The sequence below is a fragment of the Chinchilla lanigera genome, unplaced genomic scaffold (assembly GCF_000276665.1).
Source record: "Chinchilla lanigera isolate Chin_1 unplaced genomic scaffold, ChiLan1.0 scaffold00013, whole genome shotgun sequence".
NCBI classification, from domain to species: domain Eukaryota; kingdom Metazoa; phylum Chordata; class Mammalia; order Rodentia; family Chinchillidae; genus Chinchilla; species Chinchilla lanigera.
The window spans coordinates 13,348,642-13,365,504 of NW_004955414.1; the positions used below are offsets into that span (position 1 = coordinate 13,348,642).

Below are 16,863 nucleotides of genomic sequence, written 5' to 3' on the forward strand. Positions count from 1 at the left end.
TAGTAGCTTTGATGTCTAGATATGGGTAGACCTGTTATCTGCTTACTTTTCCTGAGGAAAAGTTTGAAATTCCTGCCCCCATTCTCATACCCAGACCCCCACTTTGTTTCCTACCCCTGGTCAGCTTTCCAGGGCCCAGGCTCTGCTTGCCCTGTGGTTAGCATTTCCTGACTAGGAGGTTAGGGGGTGAGTCTGAGGTGGGGCTGAGAGAGAAAGAGAGAGCTTGGAGGTCATCCAGCATTCTGAAAACCCAAGCCAGTGAGAGGAAGAACTACCCCGATGCTACACAATAAGTTTGTTGTTAGAAACCAGGTTGTCTCTTCCCATCACAGCACACTCCTCCTGGGACTATCCTGGGGAACTATTGGCTTAAGTAAAATGACTTGAGAAGTCCGTTTGGAGTGAGGAAACCAGTAGGGAGGCTGTTGCACATACTTCCAGCCCATGCTTCCCAGCCTTCCTCACACCCCATCGCACGAGAAGAGAGCAGGCCTGTACCACAGAAATACACAGCTGCTCACAGAGGGAAGCAGACAGCCCTGCCAGAGCTGAGGGCTGAGAGGAAACTCTCTCAATACACATCCGTGCCCTTTTGCAGGATCCTATGGCACATGGGCTGGGAAGCTGTGGTTGGGTATAATTTAGGTGAACCACCACTTTCCTTGGACTTGTGTCTCTTTAAGTCTTTGATAGTCAGACCTCCCCTCTCCTCACTAAACTCTCATCTCTTGGTTTTCTTCCTCCTCCAGTCCATGGTGCTGCTCCTCCACAGCCAGAGGCAGTACATCTTTGAATTTGACAAGAACGACCGCCTCTCCTCTGTGACAATGCCCAATGTGGCCCGGCAGACGCTAGAGACCATTCGTTCTGTGGGCTACTACAGGAACATCTATCAGCCGCCTGAGGGCAATGCCTCGGTCATACAGGACTTCACAGAGGATGGCCACCTGCTCCACACCTTCTATTTGGGCACTGGCCGCAGGGTAATTTATAAATACGGCAAGCTATCCAAGCTGGCTGAGATGCTGTACGACACCACCAAGGTGAGCTTTACCTACGATGAGACAGCAGGCATGCTGAAGACTGTCAACCTGCAGAATGAAGGCTTCACCTGCACCATCCGCTACCGTCAGATTGGGCCCTTGATTGACCGACAGATCTTCCGCTTTACCGAGGAAGGCATGGTCAATGCCCGTTTTGATTACAATTATGACAACAGTTTCCGGGTGACCAGCATGCAGGCTGTGATCAATGAGACCCCGCTACCTATCGATCTCTACCGCTATGACGATGTATCAGGCAAGACTGAGCAGTTTGGGAAATTTGGTGTCATCTACTATGACATTAACCAGATCATTACCACAGCCGTCATGACCCACACCAAGCACTTCGACGCATACGGCAGGATGAAGGAAGTGCAGTATGAGATTTTCCGCTCGCTCATGTACTGGATGACCGTACAGTATGACAACATGGGGCGGGTAGTGAAAAAAGAGCTGAAGGTGGGACCCTATGCCAACACCACCCGCTACTCCTATGAGTACGATGCTGATGGCCAGCTCCAGACAGTCTCCATCAATGACAAGCCACTCTGGCGCTACAGCTATGACCTCAATGGGAACCTGCACTTACTGAGCCCTGGGAACAGTGCACGGCTCACCCCACTCCGCTATGACATCCGTGACCGCATCACTAGGCTAGGTGATGTGCAGTACAAAATGGATGAGGATGGCTTCCTGAGGCAGCGGGGTGGGGATGTCTTCGAGTACAACTCAGCAGGTCTGCTCATCAAGGCCTACAACCGGGCTGGCGGCTGGAGTGTCCGGTACCGCTATGACGGCCTAGGGCGGCGGGTGTCCAGCAAGAGCAGCCACAGCCACCACTTACAGTTCTTCTATGCAGATCTGACCAACCCCACCAAGGTCACCCACCTCTACAATCACTCCAGCTCTGAGATCACGTCCCTCTACTATGACCTGCAAGGGCACCTCTTTGCCATGGAGCTGAGCAGTGGTGATGAGTTTTACATAGCTTGTGACAACATTGGAACCCCTCTCGCTGTCTTCAGTGGAACGGGCTTGATGATCAAGCAGATCCTATACACGGCTTATGGGGAGATTTACATGGACACCAACCCCAACTTCCAGATCATCATCGGCTACCATGGTGGCCTCTATGACCCACTCACCAAGCTCGTCCACATGGGCCGACGGGACTATGATGTGATGGCTGGACGCTGGACTAGCCCAGATCACGAGCTGTGGAAGCACCTTAGTAGCAACAGCATTATGCCTTTTAATCTCTACATGTTTAAGAACAATAACCCCATCAGCAACTCTCAGGACATCAAGTGCTTCATGACAGGTAAGGACCAGGCCTCACCCAGGAGGCCGGACCCCCTGGATTGCTCTGGTCACCTGATAAGACTTCATCTTCCTTGAGAAAGCTAGTGTGGGATGACAGGAAATACTTTTGCTGAGAGCATCATTTTCAAAAGTATATTTAAAGAAACATTAGTTCAGAGAGTTTTCTGGAAATGATGATTCTGGCATCAAATAAATTTGATAGGGCCAGCCACCACCATTTTTAAATTATCATACTACATGTCAGTTTGGAACTGTTTAATGTATTTATCCACTATTTCTCAAATGTATTTGACCATGAAAGCCCTTTTTTCACCATGAAATTCTAATATTTTATTGAATAGATCCCTTGGAATGCACTTTGGGGGTTTCTGACATAGAAATCAAGCTGGCTCGGAGTCCACAATAAGTTGGGTTAAGGTGTAGCTAAAAGAAAAAATCAGCTTTCAATTTCTGATGATGAAATGGAAAATTCAGACCCTGGAGACAGACAGCTGAGTGAAGGATTCACCATTTCTAGGCTGTGATCTGTTACAAAAATTACTTAACCACTTTGAATTTCAGTTTCCTAGTCTGTAAATTCAAATTAGAATACAGACCCTGATTCTAATTAGGTAAGTATGCATATGAGAAACCTTAAAACAACCATTTAGTGGCTGGGGATTTAGCTCAGTGGCACAGCGCCTGTCTGGCAAGCGCAAGGTCGTGAGTTCGATTCCCGGTACCGGAAAAAAAAACTAAAAAAAAAACTAAAACAACCATTTAAAAAAATAAAAACTAAAATAGAAGCAGTAGTAGAGGCTAATAAGTCAGTAGTAGGAGCCAGGAGATAAACAAGTAGAGTAAGGAAAAGTCCAAAGATGGCAGGAAGAGAAGGGAACAAAAAAGAACACACAGAACAAATAAAAAACCAATACCTACCTACAACCTGGTCACAAGGGTGAAATATGATACATTTCAGCACAGTGCCTGATTCATGTTGATACTCTTTGCTTTGCCCTCTGATTTTAAAAGTGAGCCCTGCCTTGTGCCGCTGTGAAACCAACTTGCATATAAAGTATGCCCTAAGTCCTTGTAGGCAGAGACGTCGCCAGCAGCCACAGTTCTCCCAGTAACCATTCCCAGGTTAGTTACAGAGGAACGCCTCAGTGGGAGTAGCTGTGATGTCTGGACGAAGCCAGATGCTTTATATAACACAACTTCTACTGGGCAAACATTGGGCATATCCCAGCTTGCATTCCCAGTAGTCTCCAGGACTTCTCTCCTGGGGCACAGTTTTCTTCCTCCCTCTTTTTTGAAAGTTTCCTTCCTTCCACAAGTGCTACCTATGTGCAGCCACTGTTTTAGGCACTAGGGATAAAAATCCCATCAGCCTCCATTCACCCCCAGCCCCAAGAACCCATGCTGTGAGAGGGGAGACAGATGCTTGCTGTCCAGTGTGACACAATGTGGGTTTGCAGAGGTGGCTTCTGAGGCACAGAGGAGCAGCAACCACTCTCCCCAGGGAGTCCTGGGAAGGCTTCCAGTGCCACTGACCTGAATGACACCAGTTTCTGAGCAGGTGCTTATTAGGTAATGAGGACAAGCAGGAACAGCATGTGCAAAGAACGGAGGGCATCACGGAGGGCTCATGTGAGTGCCCCTGATAGACATGGCTTCCTGCCCCCTGGATTTAGTGGCCTCAACTGGACTTTGTTTCTGCTGACAGCAGTAAGAACATTGCTTTTTCAGGGAAGAATTCCATGTTATTATGTTGACAGCAGGAGTCCCAAGCATGGAGACAAGGAGAAAAAGGTGGTGCACAGGTGTGATGAAAACATACTTGCGGCCTAGGGATCAACACAAATATCCTGACCGTGTTCCCAGCATTCACCATGTTCAACCTGGCTGCTAGCACTAGAGAAACGTGACAGACTGAGATGACATTTCCATTACATCTGTCTGCATTAAGCACACCCCCTGCCTTTCCTCACAGTTTCCCGTGAGACAGCTTGGCGGGTTACCAGAGCCAGAAAAAAAATGGTGCAATAAGAAATGTACTTTTCCATCAAAAAAAACTTGCAATTCGCCAAAATATTGCTACTCCCTCACCCCTTTTTCTGTGTACATCACCATATGTACATGATCTCTTCCAGAAGAGCAATAACATGACCGACTGCTCAGTGCCAGGCACTTGCAAATATGGTCTCTTTTAAACTTGGCGGCAACCCTGTGAGAACACCCTGAGTATCTCCATCTACAGATGAGACCTCTGAGGCACCAACAGCAAAGGGTCTGCCCGGAGAGCACAGAGCAGTGCTCTCTGACTCCAGTACATTTTCCCAAGTCAATCACACTGGTCTCCAAATCCCATCTTTAGCAAAGCAACCCATAGGCAAGGGCATTTTCACTGTGGGTTTTGTTTTTCCAGTCAGGTAAATCCAGCAAGTGTCACATTATTTGTACACACTCTGTGCCAGACCTGTGCTAAAGATCCAGAGGGGAGTCAGGCTTGGATGCTGCCTTCAGGGAGCATGTGCCTGTGGCTGCTTTTCCTCAGATGTCTCTCCCTCTCCAGTAAAACACCAAAACCAAAGGTTTGCACAGCAGTCCTTAAGTGTGACGTGCTCATATTTTCTACTCTAATCTCTGCCATTTAAATGAAAGTGTTTACCGTGAGCCACAAAATTAATTTCACTACATAGTGAGTAGTTTCCCACAGTTGGAAAAACTGTCAAGTACGAAAGTGAGATGTTACATAAACAATCAGGCTTTCAGCAGATTGGGAAAGATTTGCAATCACTAATAAGAAACCAAGGTACTACTAACTCTCAGCAAACTTTACCTTTTATCTTCCATGTGTGCTACCTGGATCCACACTCACATACAGCAGCAACAACAAAAAAAGAGTGTATTTTTTCCAAAAATGTCTTCAGGAGTCCTGAGATGTACCCCAACTGGGTCGGAACAGTCACTTGGGCTGGGGAGACTGAACGCAGTGATTGGCTTAGCCTGGATCCATAACTAAGTCAGCATCCTTAAAACTAAGTGAAGACCCCAGAAAAGGAAGAGAAGTCAGAATAGGGTATTGGGAAGGCCACCAAAGAATGCCTAGCACAAAAATATGTACACACTTAGTCTTCTCCTGCAGCCTCTGAGGTGGGGAATGCAAGACCCATTACAAAGGCAAAAAGTGAAGTCAGGGAAAGTAACTGGCCCCGCTAAGAAGAGGCAAGACTGGCATTAGGATTCTGCTGTTTCTCCAAAGCCTTTGTGTTTGGATCAGGATACACTTTGTAAACAACAAAGCTGGGCACACATGGAAGGGAGTATTATTGCTTGCATTTTATTACTCTGGGACCATGGATAAAGAGAAGCTTTTTAATGGGAGGGAAATGTGTACCTCTGATTTAAGAAAACTGTGACTCCCAACTCTTCCGAAAAGCCCTGTAGGAACACCAATGAGTAAACACATCTTCAGCATTTTTCCAAAAGGCAGAAGAAGGAAGTTTCCCACCTTCTATCACTCATAATTAAGGTCCAGCCCTCCTTTCAGATCCCTGCTTTTCTGAGAATTTACAATATTCCACATAGAAGCTTTCTTTGCAACTACAAATTCAGATGCAAGTTCTCAGCCTCTAGCAAAATGGCTTTGTAAGCCATTTTCCCCTGCTCTGTTTGTTTTAATTTCCCAGAGAACCATCTACCAAGAGTCATAGACTCCGAATCTCTTAGAAATTCAATGAGAACAGAGACTCTGGAGGAAGGTTGGTCTAAGCCTTTCCTCCACTGCGAAATTAGAGGTCCCAAGATGTGGAGGCAATGGAGAACAGGAACTGGGCCGGACACTTCAAATATATTAAATGTAGTAATTTATGTACAAACTTGGAATAGCTCCTGCTACATGATAACTGCCCCTGAATGATAATACTATTGGTATTCTTCACTAACTTGGTTAAAACCGTGTCTGTTGTTCATACACAAAGAAACAAAACTTCAGAGAAATTAAGTTAAATTACCCATGTTCACACCGTTTGTAAGCTGGGGGTCAAAATTTGGACCTGGTTGGTCTGGCCTTAGCGACCATGCTGTCTTCCTTCTACGAGCCTGCTGCATACGGCTGAACTGAGAAGTAGCACCTGGATTTTGTTTTTTTTTTTTTTACATGTTTGCAGTGTCCTTTCCTCCCCTCACTCCAACTCTGGTTCTCCAGGTTTCACAGCCAGCAGAGGGGTCTGGGGACAGCTGGAAACAAAAGCAAGGCAAACATGAGGTCCTCAAATGGAAGAGACAGGCAGGACATAGCCGGTGCTCCCGCAGGTCGCTCCCACCCTGGGATGAGATCAGCAAGTGCGGAGGGAGAGCAGTTCTCCACAAGACCTTAAACAGGACCTCTTGACAAGGGGATCTCTCCACTGGAAAGAAGCCAAAATGGGGGGAGCCTTGAGGCTCTGCTCAAAATCTTTCTTCCCAAGGACTTTGGATTCTGAGTCTCTGGTCAACAACTACACTGGTGTCTTTAGCTGACCCTTCCCAGTGAAGGCTGAGCCATCCTAGGATACAGGATGCTGGTCTCTCCCGGTCATTTCCTGTCCAAGCCTTGTCCTTTCTGGTTCTTCCTCAAGCTTTCTGAGCTCCTCTCATGCAGCCTGCCAGAAGTGCCTCCCTCGCATTGATACCTGACAAACTTTACATAGCTTTTGATGTCTGCCTTCTGTGCTGTCTTCTCTATGTGAACTTGTTAGCCTGTCCAGCGGAAAGATTTCCGCCCTTCTCTGATCTTTTTCCCTGTTTAGAAGTTATCTGCACCATTCTTGTCCCCACCACAGGGGCCAGGTACCTAGCAATACACCCTCCACCCTCTTTCCTCCCTCAGGTCTGCGGTTCCTGATTCTATGCATCAGTGAACCCAATGCTCATGGCAAAACCTGTCTCTGCCTACCTCTGGTAGTGTATAAGTAGGCCCTCCAAAGAATGTTGTGTGCTGTCCTAATCCCGGGCCTGTGATCCTCAAGCCCAGGGTGCAGCCTGGAAAATGAGAGCACGGGAAGGTCGAGTGACTTCCTTCAGCTCATTCAGAGGAAATGAAAGGCAGGAGGAGCAGGGGAGAACTCTTTGATTTAGTACCTCCCTTCTCCATGCCCAGTGGCCCTCTGGGCTTAAGCCTCTAATTCCTGCTGAGAGTGAGAAGAGGAGGAGCAGTTTGTTTCTTTCTGGAATTTTCCCTTTGCAAATCAGGTATTCAATGCTTCCCTTTGGGAAGAGGGATTGAAAGGAGGGTGGGGGGAATGAGGGGAAAAAAGAATCAAGTTATACATGTACAGAGACAGATTTCCTATAATGAGTGTGATCATTATGTATACCAAAAATGTGCCAATAAACTTCATTAATTAAAAGAAATTATCCCCTTTGGGTCTAGCTATCCTTTTTGCATTTTCCTGTTGATGGCGGAAGTGGAGGTGGGGGATCTTCATCAACAGCTGCCCCTGGGTGCAAAGCTAAAGACCCCAGGGCTGGGAGCGAGAGTAGAAAGGGAAGGCTGGAAACCTAGGCTCGACCTCAGTTTCATCTCCTGGGAACATACCTGGGAGGAGGCTTGCTGGGTCACAGGAGCACGTTTGGCTCTAAGACCGTGAGACTGTTCTCTAACATTTTTGTAGCAGTAGCTTTCCCATCAGCAGTTCTCCACACCCACACCCACACTCACACCCCCACTGCAGCCTCTTGGGGCTGCTTGATTGGGGTGAGGCAAAAGTGAGAGTCCACCTACTCCATGGGGATGTTTCTGCTTCTCTCCCACCCAGATGTCAACAGCTGGCTGCTCACATTTGGATTCCAGTTGCACAACGTGATCCCTGGCTACCCCAAACCAGACATGGACGCCATGGAACCATCCTACGAGCTCATGCACACACAGATGAAAACTCAGGAATGGGACAACAGCAAGGTAACTCCTGCACGTGGCAGCCTACACCTTAGCCCTTTCACATGTGGCAAGAAGGTTTTCCTCCAGCTTTGCAGGAAAGCTCCAACCAGTGATGGAAACCAAGGCAATGTCTCCACGGTGCCTGCCTAGTACATTCAGCAAACAGCAATTCCATCACCAGGCAGGCCATGGGGTCCCCACTGAGGCAGCACGAAAAAGTATTGTGTGCCACACTGAGTTTGGAGTTCTACAGAAATACTAAGCCTTTGTCACTGTCTAAGCAAAAGTGCAGGGAGAGAGGACCCGTTCTAAATACAGTTGTGACATTTTCTAAGTACCTGATGCACCCGGCCTTGGCTGAGGTATTCTGCATAAATTAACTCACAAATATCCCATGGTGTGCTTGTCCTTATCTTGCAGATTTAATGCCTGAGGCTTCCCGATATCACACAGCAAGGCGGGCTAGAGCTGAAATCTAATCCCAGATCTGACTGTTCTGCATCACCTTGCTGAGTACAGGGCCTGGCATACTATAGGTGTTCACAAAACATTCCTTTCTCTTCTCTTCCTTTTATAACCAGTTTCAAAAGCTCAGATTATATATCCATAAAGAGCCTTTAAAACAGTCTCATCCCACCCCTCACTTCATGCATTCATTTGCTCAACCCCCAACCCCACCATTCATACATTCTCCACTGGTTGCGAACTCTGTTCCCAGCCTTGGGCTCTTCCCACTTAATGCAGGGATGAACCAGGCAAAGCCCAGGCCTTCCAGGGGATCCCAGCCCGGGGGACGATAGGGGAAAGCAGGGTTGCCCTACAGTAGCTTGGAGCTGCTTGGAAATTTTCACATCCCTATTTTATTCCAAGCTTATTCCTTCAGGCCTCGTCTCCGCTGTCTCCTTCCCTTAGACTCAAGAATGCAGGTCTGCACCTCTGTGTTTAGGTGGCACTTTATATTTTCCTCTTGCAAAGCACCCCACACATTATATCCTAATTCCTGTTTTCTTTCTTGTCCCTCCACCAGACTCTGAGCCACAACACTTTAAGTCTCCTTAAGTATCCAGCATCCTGGCTACCTACCACCTCATAGGCACACGGAAAACTTTTGTCAGTTGAAGAAGTAAACAGCCCACTTACAGATATGGAGACCAAGGTTCAGAGGAAAACTTAACCCAGGACACTCAATGGGAGGTGGCAGAAAGCAGTGAGAACCCAGACCTGCCTGGCCTTGAGCCAGTCCTCTTTCTGCCGCCATCCTCTCCTGTCCCCACCACCCCAGGCCCTGCCCCGGATGCCCCAGCATCTGCTGTTCCCAGGCTGATGGCAGCAGTACAGCTCTTTTCTCCCCAGCCAGGTTCCCTTCTGCACTCCTCGGAGTCCCTGTCTCTGACTGCCTGTTTGCCAACCTCTCCTGTCAATGAATTATTGATTTCTGCCCTTGGCAAGCATCGGAGATCTTTGTTGTTGAGCACTCCAGCATTCGTGAAACTCTAGGAAATAATTGTTCACAGACAGGGTTCTATTAATTATAAAGAAGACTTAATTTCAGTGGGAGGCGATGGGCCTGTTTCTAAAGCCATTTCCCCGAGTTGCTGATAAGGCCCTGGAGCCCATCTGATCGTGGCTTCTCCGAGTCCCTGGAGCCATAGGCAGATCAGGGAGATGGGACGCCAGGCTAGGAGGGCCTACCCTGTTCCCCAAGCAGCCAAGTGTAGGGTAGCCTGAGCAGCCCAAAGAAGCACTGTGGGGCAGAGGCGCTCCTTGCAATTTCTCTGTGCCTTAGTAGCCTTAGGAAGAAAAACAGAATAACACTATTTACCACATGAAATTACTGTGAAGATCAAATGAGACAATAAATGGTAATTGTTTAACTTGAAGATCAATAAATGTTAGCTGTAGCTCTCTTAGATCACCAGTTATCACATTGTGATTGCAATTATCATTGTGCTGTCCGGATGGGCAAAGATGATCTCTGATTCAGTTCTACATCTGCACTGCTCAGAAAAGGACAGGCCAGAATAGAAGCTCCCTAAACAGTTTCTGGAGAGAAGGGTAGATGGATGGATGGATGGATGGATGGGGACAGCTGAATGTGCTGGTGGTGAGCAATACAGATCAATGCTATGGCTTAACAGTAGGAACAGATTTGACTTAGTTGTTTAAACTGGTTCTTAAGATTTGTTCTCTCTCTCTCTCCTTCTCCCCCCGTCTCTCTCACTGTCCTCTTCCATCAGTCTATCCTTGGAGTACAATGTGAAGTGCAGAAACAGCTCAAGGCTTTCGTCACCTTAGAACGCTTTGACCAGCTCTACGGCTCCACAGTCACCAGCTGCCAGCAGACCCCAGAGACAAGGAAGTTTGCATCCAGCGGCTCAGTCTTTGGCAAAGGGGTCAAGTTTGCCTTGAAGGATGGTCGAGTGACCACAGACATCATCAGCATGGCCAACGAGGATGGGCGGAGGGTTGCTGCCATCCTGAACAATGCCCACTACTTAGAGAACCTGCACTTCACCATCAATGGGGTAGACACACACTACTTTGTGAAACCAGGGCCTTCAGAGGGTGACCTGGCCATCCTGGGCCTCAGTGGGGGTCAGCGAACCCTAGAGAATGGGGTCAATGTGACAGTGTCGCAGATCAACACCATGCTCAATGGCAGGACTAGACGCTACACAGACATCCAGCTCCAGTATGGGGCACTGTGCTTGAACACCCGCTACGGGACGACGCTGGATGAGGAGAAGGCGCGGGTGCTGGAGCTGGCCCGGCAGAGAGCTGTGCGCCAGGCCTGGGCGCGAGAGCAGCAGAGACTGCAGGAAGGGGAGGAGGGCCTGCGGGCCTGGACAGAGGGGGAGAAGCAGCAGGTGCTGAACACAGGGCGGGTGCAAGGCTACGATGGCTTCTTCGTGGTCTCCGTCGAGCAGTACCCGGAACTGTCAGACAGCGCCAACAACATCCACTTCCTGAGACAGAGCGAGATGGGCCGAAGGTGACAGAGAGGGCTAAGGCCGGGACTTCTTGCCAAAGACAGCTGCTCTTTTGTGGCCGCATACCTGACTGTGTTGTACTTAAAAAAAAACAAAAACAAAAACAAAAAACCTTTTTTAATAAGTGCAGAAAACAAAAAGACACTGGTTGCATTAATTCATGCAACGTTCTTTTTTTTTAAGAAAAGAAAAACACAGATTTGGCCTTCACACATTTTTTGCAAAGAACAGAAGGTATTTTTTTTTCTGTAGTGTGATCACAATGAAAACTTTACTGTCTTTTGTTCCTTTTTTCCTTAAGGAATTTTCCCTGTTGTTTGGGGTACTTTTCTCTTTGGGATACAATCCCCTGGGATGTGTCTTCACCCGTCGCAGGTACCCAGTGTGATGTGAGACGCAAGTGTCTGTGCTGACTTGTCTCATGTGCAGCCCTTTCTTCTTTGACTGGGGTCAGGCCGGAGTGAGGGGTGCTGAGAGTGACAGGCCCGTAGGACCTCAGGAACTTTGGCTAGGCCCCCACGATGAGTGATGGGTGCTTACTCACTGTGTTCTGTGCCTCTGGAGGATGACAGATGGCTTCATCTTGCTCTGGAAATTGTCATGATGTCACACAGCACCTTTCCAGACTGCCCCAAACTCCTGTCCAAGCTTTATATTTTGATGCTAAATGAAACCCCTCCTCCCTTTTGCAAATCTCGTGTAGTTGTCGGTGCCATCCCCATTCTGGGATAGAGGAATTGTCCCTGCATCCTTTCCCCAGTCTGGTGACATAACATCCTGGAGCTACGAGCCCCACCCTCTCCAAGAGGTGAAAGCACCCAGGATGTCTGTGATTGGTTGATCCTCCACAATGTCCCTTACTCATCTCCTCCTCTCTCCCAAAGCCAGACGTGAGAACCAGCACTGCACAGCGAGCCCTCCGTGTGGGCACCAAGTCCGGGGAAGGGAAGGATGCCCCCTCCCCATGACTTTGGGTGCCTTCCCTCCACTGCTCAGCTGCCGCCCCTGAGAAATAGAAGAATAGCAAGAGGTGTTTGGTAGCCTTTGATCCTAGAAAGATACAAAATAAAAAAGTCAGCCAAAGAGAGGAGTAAGCAAAGGCATGAGCCAAGCATCTTTCTAACCACCTCCTGGAGTTGCCTCTGCCTTCCCTGTGCAGGCTCATCCCAGAACTGGGGAACAGCCCCCTGGGCCTTCAGGAAACCCCTTCTGTGATCTTCCTCTAGAAAACAACTCCCCCTCTAGAGAAGCCCAACCAGGGTTTTGGTTTTTTGGGTTTTTTAAAAGAAAAAGAGAAAGGAGCTACTTTGGCCTGGCCTTTCAGTGGTGTACAACTCCACTACCATCCGGGGCCAGTCCTGAGGCCAATGCCCATGGAACGGGAAGGGCAGACCAGCACTGTTCCTGTGAAGACCCGTGTCTGCATCATCAGGAAGAGGCTGGAGGCCTCTCAAGAGCAGGTACAGCCCAGGGCTGGAGGCTGCCCGGGGGAGGCAGCAGCCAGGAGACCAGGGAAGCAAGGAGGGCAAAGGAGGGCAGCAGCACGAGCTGGGAGCTCCTTGTTTGAGGATCTCATTCCTGGTTCATCTGCCTAATTACCATTGTTAGGACCACTCACGGGAGGCTCTGGGAGACAGGAGGGGAAGCCAAACGCTTCCGTTTGAGCTAGGCTTCTTAGAAAATGGGACTTTCTGGGTTACATTTACATTAAGTGTGGAAAATGAATTCTGAGTCTGAGCTATTCCCCGTGGAAATCTTGTTGGACTGATAAGCTCATGGCACCTTTATAGCCTTACTCACAGAGTCTTCAGAATGTGACACAAGTTAATGGAGCCAAGAAGGTCTCTTACTGCGTGAGAATCAGAGCAACATGCGGTCCGGGTTCTGCCTGGCAGAGGGGGAGGTATTCAGAGCTCTCGGGGAGGGGAGATCTTGCCTTACTACATCATTAGAGGATGTGTTTCGCTAAGTGCTCTTCCTGTTTCCAAAAAAAAGTCACACTGCCTCAACAGTGTGCTGTGGCCTGTTTGTCTGCTGGTTGCCCGTTGCCTCCGGATCCAGAGCTCTGCTGAGTCAGATTCACTGCTCCTCGGGCCCACTGCACATGTCATGCACCGCCTCCCTGGATGGAATGGAAAACAGTTTGGCCTGAAGAACACAAGTTCAGTTGTTTTTTTCTTTTTTAATCCAAAAGAAATTTATGCCTCTCAAAATGCACTCCTGCTATGAGGGTCCTTGGGCAAACTTTCCTACCTGTGGACCTAGTTCATCAGTCCCATCTTGGCTGCCTCACCTCAGCTGGGGACGTCTACTTGGAGGTCAGAGACAACATATGGTTTAAGGGAGCCATCTCCGGATACCCCCAGCTCCTCTGTCCCTCCTCCACTGCCCCTTCCCTGAAAGAATACAGTGGACTCATTTTAAGGATCAAAAGCACAGAGAATTATTAGGTGTTCCTTTATTTAAAGGAATAATCCTATATAAATCTTTCCTGGGCTGCGTGCCCAGCTTCTGCAGCCCCGAGCTTTAGAGAGGAACTGCGGGGTGGGCAGTACCATGTCTCTCCGTTTTACACTGTGCTGTCAAATGGAACAGAGGCTGTGGCCTTGGCCCTTTGAAGCTGCTTCCCATGCAGGCTGGCAAGTGACTCAGGACCTCCCCTCTCCATCTGTCCCCTGCGGAGACCAGCAGTTCTCAATCTCATGGCAAGGATGAGTCCGAAGGCACACACCAGAGTTCTCTGTGCCTATGTAGTGCACGCCGAACATCAACTCCCATCCTTGCTGGCACCTGCCCTTTTGGCATTAATCAATCAAACATCCAGTCAGTGAAGTCAGACCTCCTGCACTGCCCAGGTGCCTGATTCTGCAAAAAGTTGGCTTCTACCCTAGAAGGTTTATTTTAGAAATAGTTCCTGCCTTCTCCTCTACCACCTGCAACTGCCAGGCAGCCTCTCTGCCACTACCTTAATAAGACCTTATTGATTCCCCAACTTTGTGTTTTGGGGTTTTTTGGGGTTTTTTTTTTTTGAGACAGGTCCAGCCCAGTCTAGCCTCAAACCCCCAAGTACTAGGTCCCAACTTTGTCTTTTGTGTGATAAGATTTCCTTCTACCCAGCCTCTAGACAGACATCGTTTGAAGGCAGGATGGTGACAACAGGAGGGAGGGGAGGGACTCCATGAAATACCAACCTTTGACAGCCTCTGACACTGGCTTCAGAAGTGCTGGCCGAGAAGTAACCAAGGTCCACACCGGTGCCTGACTTCTACTTAGGGGTGGGGGTTTTGAAACAGTCCCTAAGAAACTGAGTAGAGGCTGAGAATGGCCAGGAGACGTGCTTCCGGATAACTAGGGCAGGGTGGGCCTGGAAGCAGAAGATGAGGTTGAGGCGAGGAAGGTGAGTACACTGGGCAGTGCTTTGTAGACACAGAAAAAGGAGTCAGAATTTTTAAGAAGAAGAAGAAAGGACCTTTTCAGCTGTGACTTTTAAGTCTCACCTTTCTGGACAGCAGTGATTTCCATTCTGCATAGACAAGGCTTTCAGTGTGAAATCTTAGAACTTAGTGTGGCCATTGGCAGCTTTGTGTCGGCAGATGCCCCTGGGGCGACAGCAGGGACCCTGAGCTTGGTGCCCAGGAGGAAGGAGCTTGCTGGCCCTCAGCAGGGTCCCGGGCATGGGGGTTTGTTTGACTACCTGACACACAAAGTCCAGTCTGTTCTCCTTTCTTCACAGCAGCCACTACGCGAAGGAGGTGGCACCTAGTCCTGGTCGGGGACTCTGCTCCTGACGGGTCCCAGAAAGAACCCAGCTTTTCCTTTCCCTCATTAGGACTAAAGCCTTCCATGTAAAGCACATTGTTCCCAGCTAGGGTCGCACACTTCTCTGTAGTCCGAGGCCCTTTTATTTTACCTTCCCAAACAGCAAACTCATTTTAAAGACTCATTGCTCAGGTGACCGAAACTTTATCCTCTCCAACCTTTGCATTCTCAAAAACCAGCTTGGGACCTTGGCTGCCCCGTTAGTGGTGCACTCTGAGGTTTCATTAGGGGTGTGAAAGATCAGGGTCGGGGAGCCCTGGGTGGGGCCTAGGTCATGTTTCCTTTCCCCTCTGAAATGCCAAAGGCATGAAACTGGGGGACCTTCTGGTCCCCAAGAAAATGTGATTTCTTCTGAGGGTAAACTGCCAGTGGAGGACTTGGCCCTCGGGCAGGCTCAGCTGTCCGGGCGGAAGCTGAGCAGGAGGTGTCTGGCAGTGCCCCAGCAGCCCCAGATTCACCCACCACCAGAACCTCCCTTTTCTAAGTCTGCCTGTTGTTCTGAGGACTTCTGAACCTGCAGCTCTGGCAAAGGACTATGCCGTGCTGCCTCTGGATGACCAGCACTGGAGACTCTGGCCTTACCATGTGCAAATAGTTTTCCTGAAGTCTGGAACTAATTTTGAGAAGTTTTTTTCTCAACACTTTTGTGTTTCTAACACTGTATTCTTGACTGTGTAAATACCAACAAGGCTGTAAATAAACGCAGATGTAGATACCTTCTAGAAAAAAAAAAGCATAAAAACAAAACCAGAAGTGATCCCGTGTAGCCTTCGTTGACGAAATAAAAGAATATTTTGTGTTTAAAGGTGTTTGGTGGCCTTTGTTGGGAGGTAGTGGTTGTTCTGAGGATGACCTGGGAAAAGACACAGTCTTCCACCGCCAAGCCCTCTGTGAGCCCTCTGTGCGCCCTCTGTGAGCCCTCGAGGTCACAGCCACCAGGGAGAAAGGACCTCTAGGTCGCAAAGACCTGCAGGCTTCTCCTTGCCGGCAGACCAAGTGAATAGCAAACTCCTCTGACCTCAGCCAGTGCTGTGCGTCCTGCCATCCTCAGATACAGACTGCAAGGGGTAAGAAAACGCAACCTAGCCTCAAGAGAGGGTCCGGCCTCCTCCGCAGCAGGGGCTGCCCTGTCCACAGTACCACTGCTTTCCACAGGGGGGCGCTGCACTTTAAAATACAGTAGATTATAAACACGTATTTATCATAACCACAAAACAGCTTGGGAAAAAGAAAGAAAACTCCTTTAGCACGAGAGTTTTTACCCCCTTTTGCTTTTAATGGTTTTTCTTTTCTTTTTTAGTCTAAGGTCATTATAATCATAGCACACGGGTATTTTCTTGCCCTGCTTTTCTCACTTACTCTTGCATTTAACCTATCAGCCCAAAGAGTCAAGGGGGACGGCAGGTCATTTAGAAAAGTTCGTGCGTGAGACCAGCTCCCTGGTGGGAATGGAAACCCTTATGAAAACCCAGGTGATTGTCCTCTGAGGACAGAAAGGAGGGCAAAGGCCTCATCTTGCCCACTGGTCTCTCGGGGAAGGAGCCCCCGGCCGCGGGCCCTTTTTGCACCTGGACCAGTGAAAGCCCCAGCCCACAGACCAGGGTAGGGCCACGAGGCACTCGCGGTGGCAGGAAAACTCGGCTTTGGAGTCAGGCCGACTGGGTGCGGACTCGGCTCCAGCACTTCCCTGTGATCTGCACCAAGTTATTCGACAGTTGCAAGCCCAGAGTTCTCCACCTACACGAGGGTGCTGTGATACAGATCCCTTCTGGTTGCTGCTCGGGTT

The 16,863-nt window shown here is 48.9% G+C and overlaps 1 protein-coding gene across 8 annotated transcripts in view; it reads left to right on the forward strand.

Moving 5' to 3' along the window:
• Tenm4 (teneurin transmembrane protein 4) overlaps positions 1-15,882 on the forward strand; it is a 715,396-nt gene extending 699,514 nt beyond the window's left edge. For all 8 annotated transcript variants that reach the window (XM_013511959.1, XM_013511956.1, XM_013511957.1 and 5 more), the window contains 3 exons: positions 750-2,364; positions 8,147-8,289; positions 10,506-15,882. In XM_013511959.1, coding sequence (XP_013367413.1) covers positions 750-2,364; positions 8,147-8,289; positions 10,506-11,264 — 2,517 coding nt within the window. In that variant the 3' untranslated portion in view covers positions 11,265-15,882. The remainder of the gene's footprint in view (positions 1-749; positions 2,365-8,146; positions 8,290-10,505) is intronic.
• The last annotated feature ends 981 nt before the right edge of the window (positions 15,883-16,863 follow it).